A 16,807-nucleotide genomic window follows, 5' to 3' on the forward strand; every position below is an offset into this window, starting at 1 on the left:
CAGTTTTAAAAAATTTAAAAAAAGGCACAAACAACACACACAATCCCCATCATTCTTTCTCCAGGAACCTGCAAAAGGCCTCAATTGACATTCGAGAAATCCATAAACCATCATCGCATCTACCTTCACTGACAATGTCATTGATGCAAACCAACCATATTCGTCACAGTTGAACAAAGGGGCGAAAATTCATACAACAAAAAATTTCCCATTCCACAATTGAAATCCCCATATCAGAAGCCCAAAATCCAACCGCTCCATTTCCCGTCGCACGACCCACAATAATTGATCGTCATTGCCATCGCCATCACCGTCAAAGAACTGGACATTGCAAAGTTTCACTGTATCGGACTAACAATTTTACTCATTGAACCATCGGCCTTTTTTCAAGTACATTTTCCACTTCTAATGTACCCATTTTCCTAACTGGGTGTAATCGTGTGTTTGTAAGTGACTGTAATTGTGAGTTTGGAAACCTGATTTTTGAAAATTCATTCTGCTTGTGATGGGAATTAGCATTAATTTGTGTATCGTGTTGTATTGCCGAATAAGTGACTGCGTACCTGTTGTTGTTTTTGTTTTGTTCCCGTCTTAGAATGCCCAAAACGAACTCTGGAATTTGCCATGATTGTAGAGCTAAAGATCATTTTTCCTCGACTACAAAAGAAAACACCCTTGCACCTGATGTAAACGTGGATTTGAGAACTGCTTTGTGGTGGAGAATGATAATGATAATAAAGGAAAATTATTTCTTTGCTACAGTCGGAATTGTGGATTTTGGAAATGGGTTGTAAAAGAAGAACTAAGAGGTGAATCTAGTCATGGCATCGCTATCATCCTAATGCTGTGAATGATGACAGGGAGGAAGAAATGTCACGCATGTTCCAACTAGAGTTTAGAAAAGTGACGAACAAGAGCTCCAAATTTTGATAAATGTGAGCATTCAGACGAAAAGATGAACCATGAAGTGAATGGAAAAGGGAAGTGGCCAGCTTGAGTTGTGACAACATGGGAACATTTTACGTGCTTTGATTTCATGTAGATAAGAACTAATTACCAGTTTTAGTTCTGATGTTCTAAGCAAACTAGTTATGTTTTCTGTTCCGAAATTACATTAGTTGTGTATAATCATTTTTTTTTTTTTTGCGTTGTGCCTTTATATATTGTCTTGCTAGCTAGCTGTGTATGAGATGGTTGTCACTGCGTTATCAAAATATGCTTTGCTAGGAAAGAAAATCACTCATGTAAGCTCTATTACTGCTACAAAAATGGTAGAACTAAATTTTTGTAACAACTGATTTAATTCAACTTTGAATGCAAGAGATCATGTTTCGAAGCCCAAAACTAGAATAAATAATCCATATATTTAAACGTGTACAAATCAAAAGCTGGCTAAATGTTGACCATGACTTGAGTAAAAAAAAAAAAAACTCATGCTTGTTAGAGTTGAACATACAAAATGCCACACTAAATCAATAAAAATGGGAAATAACAACCACACTACTAACTTCACACACCTTTGCCACCTTCGTCAAATAAGTTTGGATAGTAATATGACAATGCTTAACCTACATTAGAACACAATATGAAATAGTTAATGATACATTTTATAGATAAAATATGATGTTTAAATTCATATATAAAACATGTTTGTACCTTCAAAACTGAACATAACATTTCCCATTGGTGGAGGGACAAAATTTACATTCAGTAACTGTGTAGAGAGGGAGAACGATGTCGACATGGAATTGTTGAAATATGACATTCAGGCCGCGTTGGAATATTGTTCAAGTGGCTGCTATTTCTTGTTCTCTTTCTTGTGTTGGACGTCGTATCGGACTGCATGTGCGTAAACGTTAATATAATTTCTAGTTTGAACTATTAATATACCTGTGCTTTCTTCAATGCCATTTCCAACGGGCTCTTTCACCTCAATTTCTTTGGCGTTCCATTTCGTTGTGTCAATTTCGGATCCTGTACGCTTTCGCTTGTAGATCTCGATAAGTCAGTACAATCATTGGTTACATGCGTAGTAAGATGCGGAGTGGAATTACTTTTGGAACCTAATTTTAATGTCATAAGGTCTTTACATTGAGATTTTATCCAATCTATTATCCTACGGAATGGCACTTCATCGTCTGCAGCAAGGTCTGTCACCTGCGCAAAACCCTTTGATATATCTTTGTATCTCAATTGTGCAGGAGTACTAGCAAATCCGTCATAGTATACTGCAACCCTCATGTGTGTTCTAGTAAAATCTTTCCTCCACCTTTGAAGTATGTACCTATTAGGAATGTGTGACGTCATTCTAGATGAGCACTGAGATCGCATGTCTGCAAAGTATTTTCCAAAACTCAAACAAATGGTAACTGCAAACAATTTTACATTTATCTCTCACAAGTGAGAGCACAAATGTTTTTCTTTTACGATGGCCCTCATTCATAATAGTCTTCCATACATTGTATGTCATACCAGTACTGCCTTCCAATGTAGATATGATGTCACAATATACCTTCCCTATGAACTCTTACTGAACTTCCCTGAATTTAGCAATTGTGTATATTGACCAATATGTTGCTCCATTTCAAATTTTGTTGCGCATGGTACCATTTAGGAGAATGACCTGAAATCAACTTGGAAGTCCTTCTCAACCTTGTTCCTTTGGGTACATTCGTGCTGTTCGATGAACTACTTCAATGATGTCTTCAAATGCACATATCCATCGAAGAACGTGTTCATACTTTAATTTCTTTGTATTGTTGATGTGCCAGTCCAATAGGTCATTTTCAAAAACACTGGAACCCAACACCCTCAATTCTTGTACAACCATTCATTCTCATGCAAACTATATGTATTAATCACTGCTGTTCAATCGTCTTCAAAATTTTGATTGGATTGTGAATCGTACACCAATCCATGTATAGCCCCAAATATCAAACTCTTATCATTGTGATATTTAAATTTCTCAGGCATCTTTTTCAAAATATGCAAGAAGCACAATCTATGCTTTCTATTTGGAAAAATAATTTGAATAGCGTTTTGCATGCACTGTCTTAATTGGTAATGATACCTTGTGGAGTTTCACCATGCATGTCTTGAAGTCATGTCCTGAATAACCACACAAAAAATCCATGTCTTCATTCGAAACTAGACCACAACCAAGCAGTGTTGATTGTCTGTGATGATTGACACCAACAAAATGGGCAAACGACGTGTCACACTTATTAGTGAGATATTTTGTATCAAAAGTGACCACAATATACACCTGCCAACACCGATAATCTGTCCAAAATTCATTTCTAAGACACAACTCATCGTCAAAATCCATACTGAAGTAAAACCTGGGCATTGTGCTTGGATTTTCAAAAAATATGTTTGTATTGCTACAGTATCTCCTTCTCCAAGCCGTAGTCGCCTCACTTGTTCTATGTTGCAACAATTCTTTTCATTGCAAGTCATATTTTCATATCCACTCGCTTTTACCACTGGAAGTTGTAACTTTTATGTAATGAAATTCCAGCCAAATCATTCACTTGAAACTTTTGTTTCACATGTGTACTCAAATGTCGATTGCATCGATACAACCACAGTTCAGAAAGACTTGTTTCATGATTGTGCTCCAGGTGGACCACATTAATTTTCTAGTTTTCAAGAATATCTGAAGAAGCAGATATCCTGACTTTACAACCCATCTTAATTGTTGGTTGCCACTTCAATGAATCGCTAGTATTACCGTTTATTTGGCCTTCACGACTACATGTCAACGTTACATATTTCAATACTCCATCGTCCCTCTTTTTCGAATTTCTTTTCTTTAATGGAAAAACAATGCCATAAGCATATTTTTTGTAAAATTCGTACATAACCTTTTCATCTTTAAATAGCATACCTACCACAGACACACTTCCACCACCTTTCTGGTAAACCTTCGACTACGATTACGGACTCCGCGATGGCGCTCTCATTGCCAAATTTCACCAACACATAATTATGCTCATCTTGCACGTCCATACTCTACAAATTAAATAAAAATAAAATCAATGTCGACAACAATTTAAATGACTAATCCAACACATCGTCTAGAGTACAATTATTTTCTCAACAAAATAGTTATTAAGAGTAAAAATTAGGAGGCAAAACCACTCCCTCATAACTATTTTCAAAGTTAGTAAGAGTTACTATTTTTCCTAAACAAGACAATTTGCAGTCCAAAAACAAGAGGCAACATAAAAAATTGAAATGTTAAACAAAAATCTTGGATTGGGCAACAACTGGAAGATATAGCCATTCAATGAAAAAAAGAAATTCGCAATTAGATCAAACCATAATTCAAGCAATCTCTAGAACCTAAAAATTCGAAAAACATAAAAATGCAATCTGATATGCGATAACAAAGAATACCGTGGCATAAAGAATCCCATAAAGAAAAGGATTCTAACACTAGAAAGGGCAAAATTTCACTTTTGTACATGGTCAAGACAATCTAATATCAACTCTAATCTGAAATTAAGGTAAAAAGCATTACAGGGCAAAATCAGAAACAACCCAGAACAAAAATTACATGAACAAACAACTTTGTATATCAATTGACCATAAAAGCAAGTGATTCGTAACTCATTCAAAATTGCTAAGAACGAAGAAAAAATGTCAAAAACGTAAATTGATTTTACCTATTTAGATGTCATCGACAAGGATTGAAGCCTTTTTCTAATCGATTTCTGATAGTGTGAAGAAGGGTAAACCGTTACAGTAGAGTGATTTGTAATTTGGCGCTGTATTTGTTTCTTCATTGTACACGATGGGCGGGTTGTTTCTTCCTTGCACACAGTGGGTGGTTAAAAACATTTTGGGGCGGGGGGGATATAGTACTAATTGGTCCACACTTGACTTCCCTCCAAAAACAAATCAAGTTGGAAAATAAAGGGCCGACTATTGATATATGCTTATTTTTAAATCCCTGTTTTTGGGACTATTCGAGTAGGTTAATTCATCATAAACTTTCATGCTCAGGGAACTTTTTCATAAAAAAAAGAAGAAGAAGAGAAGTTTGGTAGTTTATGATTTCTTGTATAAAAATAATGACTGAGAATCTCTTACCTAATAGGGAAGAAATTATTGAAGTTCAAATAATAAGTAGTATGACAAAGCAAAAGTAAACCTCTTCATTGAAGCGCTTCCAGAAAGTCGGCATTTTGTATGTGCACGTGTAAAATGTCAACTTGTTTCACAAGAACGTTGATTGAAGAAAATTAGCATTTTGGCAAACAACTCCAAGGTTGTAGTCATAGCAACACCCTCATATAAAAAGGTTTGTATAACACAAGATCACCCAGAATTAAATGTAAAACACTCTCATCCTGGTGGTAAAAATAATTAAAATGACCTAGTTAAACAATGTATTTGGTTAACTAACTTTCTTATAATGTTGGTCAAATGACCTTCAATTATAAAATACAATAAACAAATAATGTAAAATATCCAAAACACCCTCACCATTGGGAAAGACCATAACAATTCTATCAGTTCAATTAAATTCCCCAATTCATCTAAAAAATCACATTACCTATGTTCTCTCATTGTTGTACTTGCTACCTTAAAATCTTGTTATTCATTGTATTATTTCCTTATTTTGGGTATTTTTTGAGCATTTGAACACGAATTTGATTTCTATATTATCGATATTGAAATTTCTACCATATTTGAAAAAAAAAAAAAGATACTTTTAGAAATCTCATGTATATTGATACTTTTATTGTTAAATACACTATTAGACGATATTTTAGTTGGTTTTATTTTCGTATTTGGTGTATTTTATGCTGTTCGCAACTATTGAATGATAACGACACTCTAGATGTTATCTATAGTGTAGAACAACACTCCCACTATTATCTTCCATGTAAAACAACAATATAGCCATTACATGTTATGTTTGTTTGTTATTGATAATACAATGTAATTACTTTGATAATTTAAATACGATAATTATTTTTCATATTACTTTGATATATATGCTTGAGTAAACTATTTAGCTTTTTTATTTAAAAACCTACATGGTATCATTTATTCATATCGTGTTTATACAGGTAACAGCACTTGTGATTTTTTCATCATAGTAACGACATTTATGCTATTTTGTTGTTTTTATGTTGATTGAGTAATGAGTATATCTCTCAAATTTTGTACGCGACATGTCTATCTTATAACTTAAATGAATGTAACTTATCAATTATCAAGGCATAGACAAGTCATGGCTATTAATACTCGTGTTTAAAGACAGAACGACACAAGTGTCTCTTCATTATTAGTAATGGCACTTGTAAAGTTCTATTGAATTCTCCAGCATTTGGCTTTTTTCTATCCCAACAACTTCAAACATTGGATCCTTTAAATTAATAAAGTCAGAAATATTGATCATGTGACAAAGAACGTTGAATTGATGTAGGTTATATAATGTTGAGGTGGTGAAATGACAAATTGTAATGATTCGTTAAAAAACATAAATAATGAGCACATCTTTCAACTTTTGTGAACGACAAGTCCATCATGCAAATGAAATGAGTTCAACTTATTGGTTCTCGGAGTATGGATGGGTCGTGACTATTTATACTTATATTTATAGACAAAACGACACAAGTGTCATTTTACGACCCTTGTGCTATTTTGTTGATTTCTCTAATATTTTTGTTTCTTTTACAATGTAAGTACCTGAATAATTGGATCCCCTAACTTACGAAAGTCGAAAAGGTTATTTATATGACAAAGAACAAATGAATTGACATAAGTTATATGATATCGAGTTGATGAAATTACAAGTCATTGTATTGATTCATCATAAAATATAATTATTAAGTACATCTCTCAACTTTTGTAAACAACATGTCAATCTTGTAACTGAAATAAGTTCAACTTATTGGTTCTCAAGGCACGATATGTCTATCTTGCAACTGAAATGAATTTAATTTATTGGTTCTCGAGGGGCATGGATGGGTCGTGTCTATAAATAAAACGTCACAAGTATCGTTTTCTTCACGGTCATAGTATAATTATTGTTCTCATTAACAAGTTATATTTTGATACTTGTGCCATTCTCTTAAAACTTTTCATCTCAATAACGACACAAGTATCGTTCTGATGGACAAGAATATTTATAAACATAATGACAATTATATCGATATAATAGATATTTTCATCTCAGTAACGGTATAAGTATCGTTCTCATAAACACATATTTCCAAACATAACGATAATTATACTATTTTAATAGACGTTCTCATCTCAGAACGGCACAATCGCCACATTTATTTCAATTGCTGCTTATAACTCACTTATGTCCTTCTCATTAAAACTTATAAGTCCTGTAACAGCACTTATATCATAATCATGGATGCTTATAAACATTTAACTACATAATCTAACTTGGAGAATATTCGTAGTTTTATATTTTTTAACAAAGATAAGAAACAATCCATTTTCCTTACACTTTTGATTCTATGCCTTCCTATGCCTTGTGCTTACACATTTAACACTAATGATTATCTGTAATTTGAGCAACAACGAACTTTAATAGAGACACAAATCTTGAAGACTTCCCAAAAGTTCCATTATGAATGTGCCTCGTGATGAGAACCCAACTCCATGGCTTTTGCACGTATATGTAGCTTCAATCTTTGCTAGAAAAACTAACATAACCTAATGTCTTCATCATTACTTTCCCAAATCAACAATAATCAAACAACTCACTCCAAAGACTTCATTAATTGGAATCATATTCAATGAGTACCTAATAAACAAGTTAAAATAAATCATCTTAAATGAGTAATAATAAATAGACAGTGAATAAAATAAACTAAAAGCTAAAAAGGCCAAAGCTACTCTATTGAAGTCAATAGAGAAACATGAACTCCAACTTCTTTGTTGATATCAACCATGGCCTGAAAATGTTGAACCATTAGAATATCCACCAACACATATAATATTGTAGCAAATGTCTGAGAATTAATCAATCCTTGATGAGCTTATGCCAAGCAAATAAGCAAAAAACCCTTAGAAGACCAAAGAACAAAATATGAAACTAGAATTTAGAATTTGAAGGTGTTGAAAGATCAAAATCTCAATGTATATACGTTGTAGTACCATGTCCCCCACCCCCCACCCCGCCTCACAACCCCCTCCAAAAAGAGGTGTTGTTTTATGTTTAGGAATTTAGAATAAATTTTCTGTAAGATACAAGAGGCCCCCTTCCTACTTCTGTTCTCTGCTTAAGCGGTCAAATGTAGGATTTTCCTGCCATTAATAAATCTTGCATTTGTTTTCACTCGAGCGAGAAGATATTGCAACAAAACTTTTACTTTGCTCACTTTTAATTACTCTCAATTTTTCCTCCAAAAATTCGAACTTTAATCCACATCCAAACATCCATGTACATGTCTTTTCTATATAATTGAATACCTTCAACTCCAACACCCTCCAAATTAGTGAAATTCAATAATCTAAATTCCTACTACAATATTGCTATTATTGCAACAAGGAATACAAATAAACATAAAAAACTCAAATTTACAGCTAAAAGAGAAATAACGTGAAAAATAAATCACTAATCCATTATATCACGTATTTATGATTGATATCAAAACAACAAAGGGACTTCATTGATAAGTTTTATTAGTAATTTCTTTATCATGTTATTGAAACAATTTTTGTTTATAACAATGCTAATGTATAAATTCCACTGTAACCTATCATCTTCAAAATTTCAAATGTATCAAAAATTCATAAATGTTAAAAAAACTCAACTAAAATTATAAAAATAAACCATGAAACCATATATAATCCCCCTTTTTAAATACTTTTTCATGTTATTCCTACACCAATTGAAGCACAAAATTACATTTCAAAATGGGGAAAAAATTTTGAAGGAAAAATTACCTTTTTACTATACCAATTTGTAACAAAGAAAGATGATGTAGTGTGAAAAAACTTGAATGGAAGAAGAAATTTTTTGTAATCTTGAAATGCACAAGAAATTGAGGAAAAGAAGTAGACGTTATTTCAAATTTAAAGAAAATGGTTTCACATTGAAATTGAAGAAGAAAGGAGGTGAAAATGAGGGAAATTGGGTTAATATTTTACTATTAAATGAAGGATAATTTTGTCATTTGGCTAATAAAAATATCTCGAATTTTTTCTTAATGTTGGTCAAATGCCATTTCTCCAAACACTTTATCCAACCCGGCTATTTGGCCAAATTTTCAAAAATTATATATTCGGGTCGGGCTTTGATCGTGGTATAAAGTTAATTTTTTCTTTTTATACTTCACCAATGGTTACAAAAAAAATTTCGTAACTCATTTAGCCTATGTTTGAGTTACATTTTTTTTCAAAATTTATTTTCAATCAAAAGTTTCCCCTAAAAAATAGTCTCAAACTGGGGGGGTTAGTCCGTAATGTTTAATGATATTGCATAGTTGATCATTTCTTTAGTGGCGTCTACTCTATATTTGACGTCTGGCGTTAAACCTTGCATTGAATCATGATCGTCACATCCATGTCATATAATTACATATGTTTAAAATAAAAAGCAACTGTAATGGACCAAAGGAACATTCAGCCCGAAAATTCGAAATCGTTCCATTTAATCGTCTTCTTATTTTTCATCATTAATATACAATAAAAAAGTTGTGACAGAGATATTACTATCAATGTCTTAAAAATCGACTTGAACATTGGTCTAGAAAAGGTATAATAGTAATTTTAATTTTTATCATGAATTAGATTGATTTTCAATTTTTCTCATCGATCCTACTTTCCAAAAGATCCAATGAATTTGGAAATAGAGACTCCCCCCACCCAAAAAAGAAAAAAAGAAAACAAAGGAGAACTGTGATAGTTTACCGACAAAGTTTGCATGGAAAGCAATTGTTTGAATGCTTATCAAACCGAGGCTAAATGTAGAATGAAAATTTTTTTTATTCGAATTCATTGTAATTTTCACTATGATACCTACAGTCACTTGTTTTCGATGATTTAGTTAGAAATGTGAAAAGTGAGCGGAACTTATCATATATAAAGCCCAACCCGCCATCAGACCGCCTAATTTATCATTTATTTTTCTGGCATGGATTCCTTTTTCAAATTTTCAGCTTCAGAGCAAAAAATATTCAGATTTGTGTTTGAGCCATATTTTTATGAAAAAATACATTTTAGAATAGCAGATTGATGAAAAATATATAATTTAAAAATAAAGAAAAGTTTTTTATTTACGTTTAAAATTTGTTGACTATTTTTGTGTCAATCTCTTCCCTATATGGGATAGTAAATTGGTGAAGAAACACGATTTCTTTAATGTCTAAATATAGGGTTTAAAATTGAGAAATGTAGTCCCAGTTTCATCCCGGTGTATTATTTTTCAACTTTGAACAAACAAAATTTCCTTCACCTCCCTCATCAATTCTGGTTTTTAATCTTTTATGAGAACCCTTTTTTTTTTTTTTTATAATTCAGGTGTTCCAACTTCGCCTAACTAATCCTGAGGAGTGACAGCCTTCCTCCCTGGTTCGCCACCCAGATAAATTCGGATGCGGACACAACTTATACACACTTGGTCCGGACATTCAGAATACGGTTCTTCTCCCTGTAGACCTTCATTTATGACGTGCGGACAGAACCCTCGGAGGGGCGACAAAACGCACCATAACTTTGCTTCCACAGAACAACTGCCTTCCAACATAAATGTTGCCTTCCAGCTGCCACGAGGATTCAAACCTTTGATACTCCGTGTGGAACCCTCTTGCTTTACCACTGCGCCATGCCCGTGGAGGCAGCACATCTTCTCTTCTACTACAATCTGCCAAAAGCCTTAAACTCAAGGTTGAACTCGTAGATAGTGCTTCAACCTGCCAGTTATTATGGTAGATAGTTTTTCATGGTGTAGAGAAGGGCAAGCTCATAGTAGTCTATTTCTGTGCACTCTTAACCATAAGATGAGAAGTTTCTAAGAATATGGTAATTCAAGAAGGTACTAGATGGAAGCAGCACTGATGGTGATGACACTGTCATCTTTGCCAACAAAACACTTTCATTGGTTACTTTCCGTGTGCAGTGAGATAAGCCTTAAGAGAATCGCCTGCTGCAGTTTCCGTGCAACTATACCCCATCCTTCGCATCTTCCCTACATCTTAAATCCCCCAGTAAATAATCATAGAAAAAGAGTCTTAACATTTCCTGGCGCATAAAATAAATTAGTGTGTTGCGGAAGATGGCTCCAAGGTGTTTTCCAGGCTCAATCAATCCGATCCACCCTTATTGAACAACCTCAAATCAACAGCTCAACCCACGACTTTCTATTCACTTCGTTGCTCTAGTTACACATATACTAGTGAGAAAACGTGCGTTGCATGTTATTTGGTGAATGTTAAATATAAGCGTATGGTGATAAATTTAAGCATTATTGGAGCAATAGCATCAATAGCTGTTGTCGTAAATTAATGACACTTGATGAATCTTTGAATAGATTAGAAGTAAATCTTAAGTCTTTTTATACCCAAAAATGAACTTTTAGCTGAGCAATATTTGAGAAATATAAAGCCCTATGAATTTTTCAATGTGTTCAACCAACATGAATCATCATTTTATTCTCTTGCTAGGTAGATTGATGTCACAGTGAAATTGATGTTTTCATATACCAACAAGAAGTATGAATATTTCTTTCGTACCTATTGAAAAAATCTTTTTCTGCTTTGAAGATCTCGGTACCATATCGCGCAACTCGTCGATGGATGCGCCTTAGAACATATTTACGACATTCATTGCTTGCCGACAAGCAAAGATTTATATGGAATCCAATAGAATGTATTTTAAAGATATTATTTCAAATTTCAAGATGAAGATTATAGATAGGTAATCAAAAGGAAATGTAGTGCTCTATTAAAATATAATCCAATTAGCCGATCTTAATGTTCAAACAGAACTAACTTATGATGCCTCTAAATCTGGCTGCCACATGACAGAGTACCAAATCATTCTTTGCATAAATTCTGATTTAGATTCAAACCCACGAAAGTAAATACAAATAACAAAAACAATAAGCAGAATGGAGGCAAACCAAAACGCATATATAATATATGAATATAGGCAAATGTAAGCATTATAAAAACACACACCACCATGTGCATAAATTCAAGTACACATGAATTCAACAGATGTAAAACTTAGTGTGCAACATCCAGAAAGTAATTAACAATCCAATTATTAGTAGAATTAGAGAGATTATAAAGTGTTAGTTTCCAGAAAAAAATATACAAAAAAACAGTTCAACGTAATTCACTTGCAACTATCATTTATTTGTAACTTCAATGGGCTGAATGAATAGCGAAGAAAATGAAAGCCTGAAGTTTACAATACCAACTTCCTTGTCAATGTGAAATAACTTTATCATATTCCATGGCAGAGGTCCACATTTTGAGTTGGTTGAGGTGATGAGGTAGCTGGTGGATTGGGAGGAGGAGGACGCTTTGTAGGTGGATCAGAAGGTCGTGTTGGAGGAGGAGGACTGGAAGATGGTGATGGTGAATTGGATGAAGGTGAAGGTGTAGGCTGAGGAGGGGGAGACGTAGTAGTTGGTGGGGTAGACATTGAAGGAGGGGATGCTGGTGAGACAGGGAAGTTATTAAGCATCGCACGAATGTTAAAAATAACAATGCAGAAACTTTTCGTACTAACCTTCGTTTCTGCTTCAGATTCCATCATCACTTAGATTAAATGAGAGCAATGTATTTACAAGAAAACAGATATCGGCTTCAGTCAGATTTCTATATGCCTAAATAAAACTCCAAAGCAAGGACTATGTATTTTTTGTATCAACTGTCCTCAAAAGCAGGAAAAGACTACACGATCAATAGAGTATAAATTGATAGATAGTACTCTTGAAATTATTAAAATATGTGGCAATCATGGTATAAGTAGAGACAGAGATGATTAATTTCAAATTTTTATACATTTGTCTTTATCCATTTTAAATATTGCAAACCAAAGTTAAATTTTTAGCATGATATATAATGAAATAGGAATGCAGAACCTTCTTTCTCATTTTTCATTTTAGAAGTACATAACAAATCAAACTGTAAGTTGCACTTGAACTAAAATCATTAGCATGAGAAAACCATTGATCACAGCATAGATTAAAAATACAACTTCACAATTTTATATAACATAAAAGATAACATCTCCTTTCCATTTGCATTTGAAGATAAAACTTATACAATGTGATAAATCAGCATCCATTATGAGAACAAAATTGCTAGGGGTATGCTTCAGACTATGCATATAAACAGTCCCTGAAATGAAATCAATTAGGACCACTTCATGGTTATCATTCAAAATAATGAAAGCCTAAATACACATCTAAGTCGAGCTCAATAAAAGAGAATTTACGAAAAATATAAAGCTAAGGGCTAAAATTTCCAATGAGAAACATATGTCTGCCCCACATTTTTCTTGACAATTGACCAAAATATCATGTAATTTAATCGCGTGGACCTGGAGTGCAGGCAGGGGTATTGCTCTACCATGATGGAGTATTCTAGCAATCAAAAGCAAGTGGTTTAATTGTACCTTAAAATGGGGTCACATTGATATCCAAATATGTAAGTATAACTCTGGGAAGCCAAAACCAAGATTTTTCAACTTTGATTTTCAGCATTTGCATACAAAGTGAATGACTATAAAACTTTTGTTATATTAATCAAACCACTAACATGAGTTGCACAAGCTTTAGACAAAGAGATGTTGTTTTGCGCGGGTTGTCGCTAACAATTAAAAAGGGATCAGAGGATTGTGTAAAGAACAAACCTCTTGAGACAAAGTCCCGAAAGGGAGTGTTTTATTGGCGATGACTTTACAATTGGAATTTAAACAGAATGTCTCCAAGGGCGCAAGCACACGAGTACTAAAAAGAAATATATTTTAAGTCTAAACTAAGAAATTGAAATTACATATTCTCTGTTTGAGAGTGTTTGATTCGGGGTCCTTTTGCTCTATGTGTTCTCTTCCTTTTATATTCCCTTGATGATCTATTTGTGATCAACTGCTTAGAAACTGCTTAATGCTTTATAACTGTCCACTTTCTTCATGGTAGCCAACTTATCGTGGAACTGCCGTCTCTAACTGCTGTCACTACTCTTTGTCGCTCAACCGTCTTCAACCGCACTCCTTGAATCGTGGAACGTGATAAGATTACTCAATAACTGCTTCGATAACTACACTTTTGGATAACCATAACGTCTTATGTTTGCTAAGATCCTGGGCGATTCGAAGGTTAGGGCAAGAACAGGGTCATAGCTCTGCGCGACTGCAAGGTACTTCATTCGCTTAGATCTTAGGCGTCTTGCAAGTTTGGGCGATGGTGTTACCGCGTTCGTGGGCTTCCACTGCATTCATTAATAAACTTATTTGGGCCTTTATCCTGAATTGCTCAGTTGGACTTCATTCTTTGGGCTATTCGATTTGGGCTGCACTTTTAGCGTGTCAACAATTACCCCCCAATATGGCAGAATTAATACCAACTATTAATTTTTGCCATATTCTTTGTATTTCCCAGCAACATATGAAATTCTCAAGAATTTCAATCATTATTTCTTCCATAACCTGAAAAGGCGCGACGTTGCAAACCCTTATAACCCCCAAATACACATCATTTCATCGCACTACTAAATCACGCCGATTTGGGCTGCACTTTTAGCGTGTCAACAATTACCCCCCAATATGGCAGAATTAATACCAACTATTAATTTTTGCCATATTCACTTTGTATTTCCCAGCAACATATGAAATTCTCAAGAATTTCAATCATTATTCCTTCCATAACCTGAAAAGGCGCGACGTTGCAAACCCTTATAACCCCCAAATACACGTCATTTCATCGCACTACTAAATCACGCCTCATTGTTCTGCGCTTCTCTCTCGCAATATTACTGTTCATCTTCTTACTTCTCTGCTACGTTTCTCAAGCAAATTTCAACAAAACTTTATGTCATTCCTAATGGCTGCTTCACAATCCCAATCTGGTGACTCTTTCAGTTTTGAAGACTTTCAGAAAATCCTCACTCGGCCATATATAACTCCGAACTTCCTTGCACCAGCCAATGTCGAACTCAATGAGTTCTATTTAGGTCCTTCATTCAACAACACCGAGGCCGTCGCACAAGTGGCGGTGGGCCATCTGTTCCCTTATACTCAAGGCCCTCCGTTTCTAAACTCTTTGTCGTTAAGGCCGCTTCGTGAAAGAGGTATTCGTACTTGGCCTAAATCTGACGTTTTCCGTAGATGGCATGCTCGCCTTGTGGACCATGGTCCTACCAAGGCGATTTTTTATAGTGCTTGAATTTTTGATTTGTTAGAAATCTCTCTTCAACCCCCTATTTTTTATCCAGCGCTTTTCCCTATTGCTTTAAGTTTTCGGTCCTCTGAGTATAATACTTTTGTTTTCCCCCTTGGTCCCATGTCCATTACTTTAAGGGATGTTGGGGCCTTAGTAAATCTGTCACCTTTGGGCGATACCATTTTCCCTGGTATTTTAATTTCTGGTGTCGCCCCAAAATTTGACAGAAAACTCACTGAGTCCTATTCAAGCTTGCAAAACTGTTATAATCACTCGAGCGCTGAGCCTTCCCATGCTGAGCGTGTGGCCTTTCTTCAGATTTAGCTTTGTAAATATGTTCTGTGTGTGCTCAGCATGAAGCCTTCTATGAGCTATTTACCCATAGTGCACGAATTGGCGCATGGTAGGCCTCTGAATTTGTGTTCTTTTTTTTTTTGCAAAACTGTTATAATCACTCGAGCGCTGAGCCTTCCCATGCTGAGCGTGTGGCCTTTCTTCAGATTTAGCTTTGTAAATATGTTCTGTGTGTGCTCAGCATGAAGCCTTCTATGAGCTATTTACCCATAGTGCACGAATTGGCGCATGATAGGCCTCTGAATTTGTGTTCTTTTTTTTTGCTGCCCTCTATAGAGGCATGGCTTCTCTCCAATTCCAATTGAAGAATGGTGCATCTCCCACTGGCAATGGACCTCTTTGGTTCACTCAAATGTGGTTGAGAGCCTATTTTCCATTCCTTCTTTCTTTCCTTTTCCTCCCTTTTTAACTCCAAATTATGTGCAACCCCCATCCACTCTGGACAGCGCGAGCACCTCTTTGCTCGTTTGGGTTCAGTTTTTAACCGAGAAGGAGTTGTTCCATGATATTTTGACTGGAACCAATGCCAAAGCTGGGGTTGAAATATATGCCCCCCGAATTCAATTCCTTCTTTCTTTCCTTTTCCTCCCTTTTTAACTCCAAATTATGTGCAACCCCCATCCACTCTGGACAGCGCGAGTACCTCGCTGCTCGTTTGGGTTCAGTTTTTAACCGAGAAGGAGTTGTTCCATGATATTTTGACTGGAACCAATGCCAAAGCTGGGGTTGAAATATATGCTCAATCATAGCCATGCCATCCATCCCCTTTTTGAACAACTCTGGCCATCAGTACAGCGCAGATTGTTTGCAACTGATGCCAATCACGCTTTCCATTCACTGGATCAGCTAGACATTTCTTCCACTTCTCCTATTTTGGTCACCCCTGTGTCCATTAGGAGTCCTTCATCTTCTGCTCGTGCTAAATAGTCTGTTCGTCCACTACATCTCGTCCTACCAAGCCCACTGCAGCTAAGAGTGCCCCAAGCCGTAAACGGCTAGCCTCAGCATCTCCCATTTTGGAGGATGATGATGATGACACTCCTCTCATTATCAGGAGAAAGGTAATTAAATTAGTTTACT

At 35.0% G+C, this 16,807-nt stretch overlaps 1 protein-coding gene across 1 annotated transcript in view; it reads right to left on the bottom strand.

The window, feature by feature from the left end:
* Positions 1–12,429: 12,429 nt before the first annotated feature.
* The window catches only part of LOC111398154 (early nodulin-20-like), a 13,880-nt gene continuing 9,502 nt past the window's right edge, over positions 12,430–16,807 (bottom strand). The window contains exons 4-5 of the mRNA XM_023025089.1: positions 13,257–13,386; positions 12,430–12,746 (exon numbers count right to left, since the gene is read on the bottom strand). Coding sequence (XP_022880857.1) covers positions 12,430–12,746; positions 13,257–13,386 — 447 coding nt within the window. The remainder of the gene's footprint in view (positions 12,747–13,256; positions 13,387–16,807) is intronic.

This window comes from Olea europaea, chromosome 8 (genome assembly GCF_002742605.1).
Source record: "Olea europaea var. sylvestris chromosome 8, O_europaea_v1, whole genome shotgun sequence".
NCBI classification, from domain to species: domain Eukaryota; kingdom Viridiplantae; phylum Streptophyta; class Magnoliopsida; order Lamiales; family Oleaceae; genus Olea; species Olea europaea.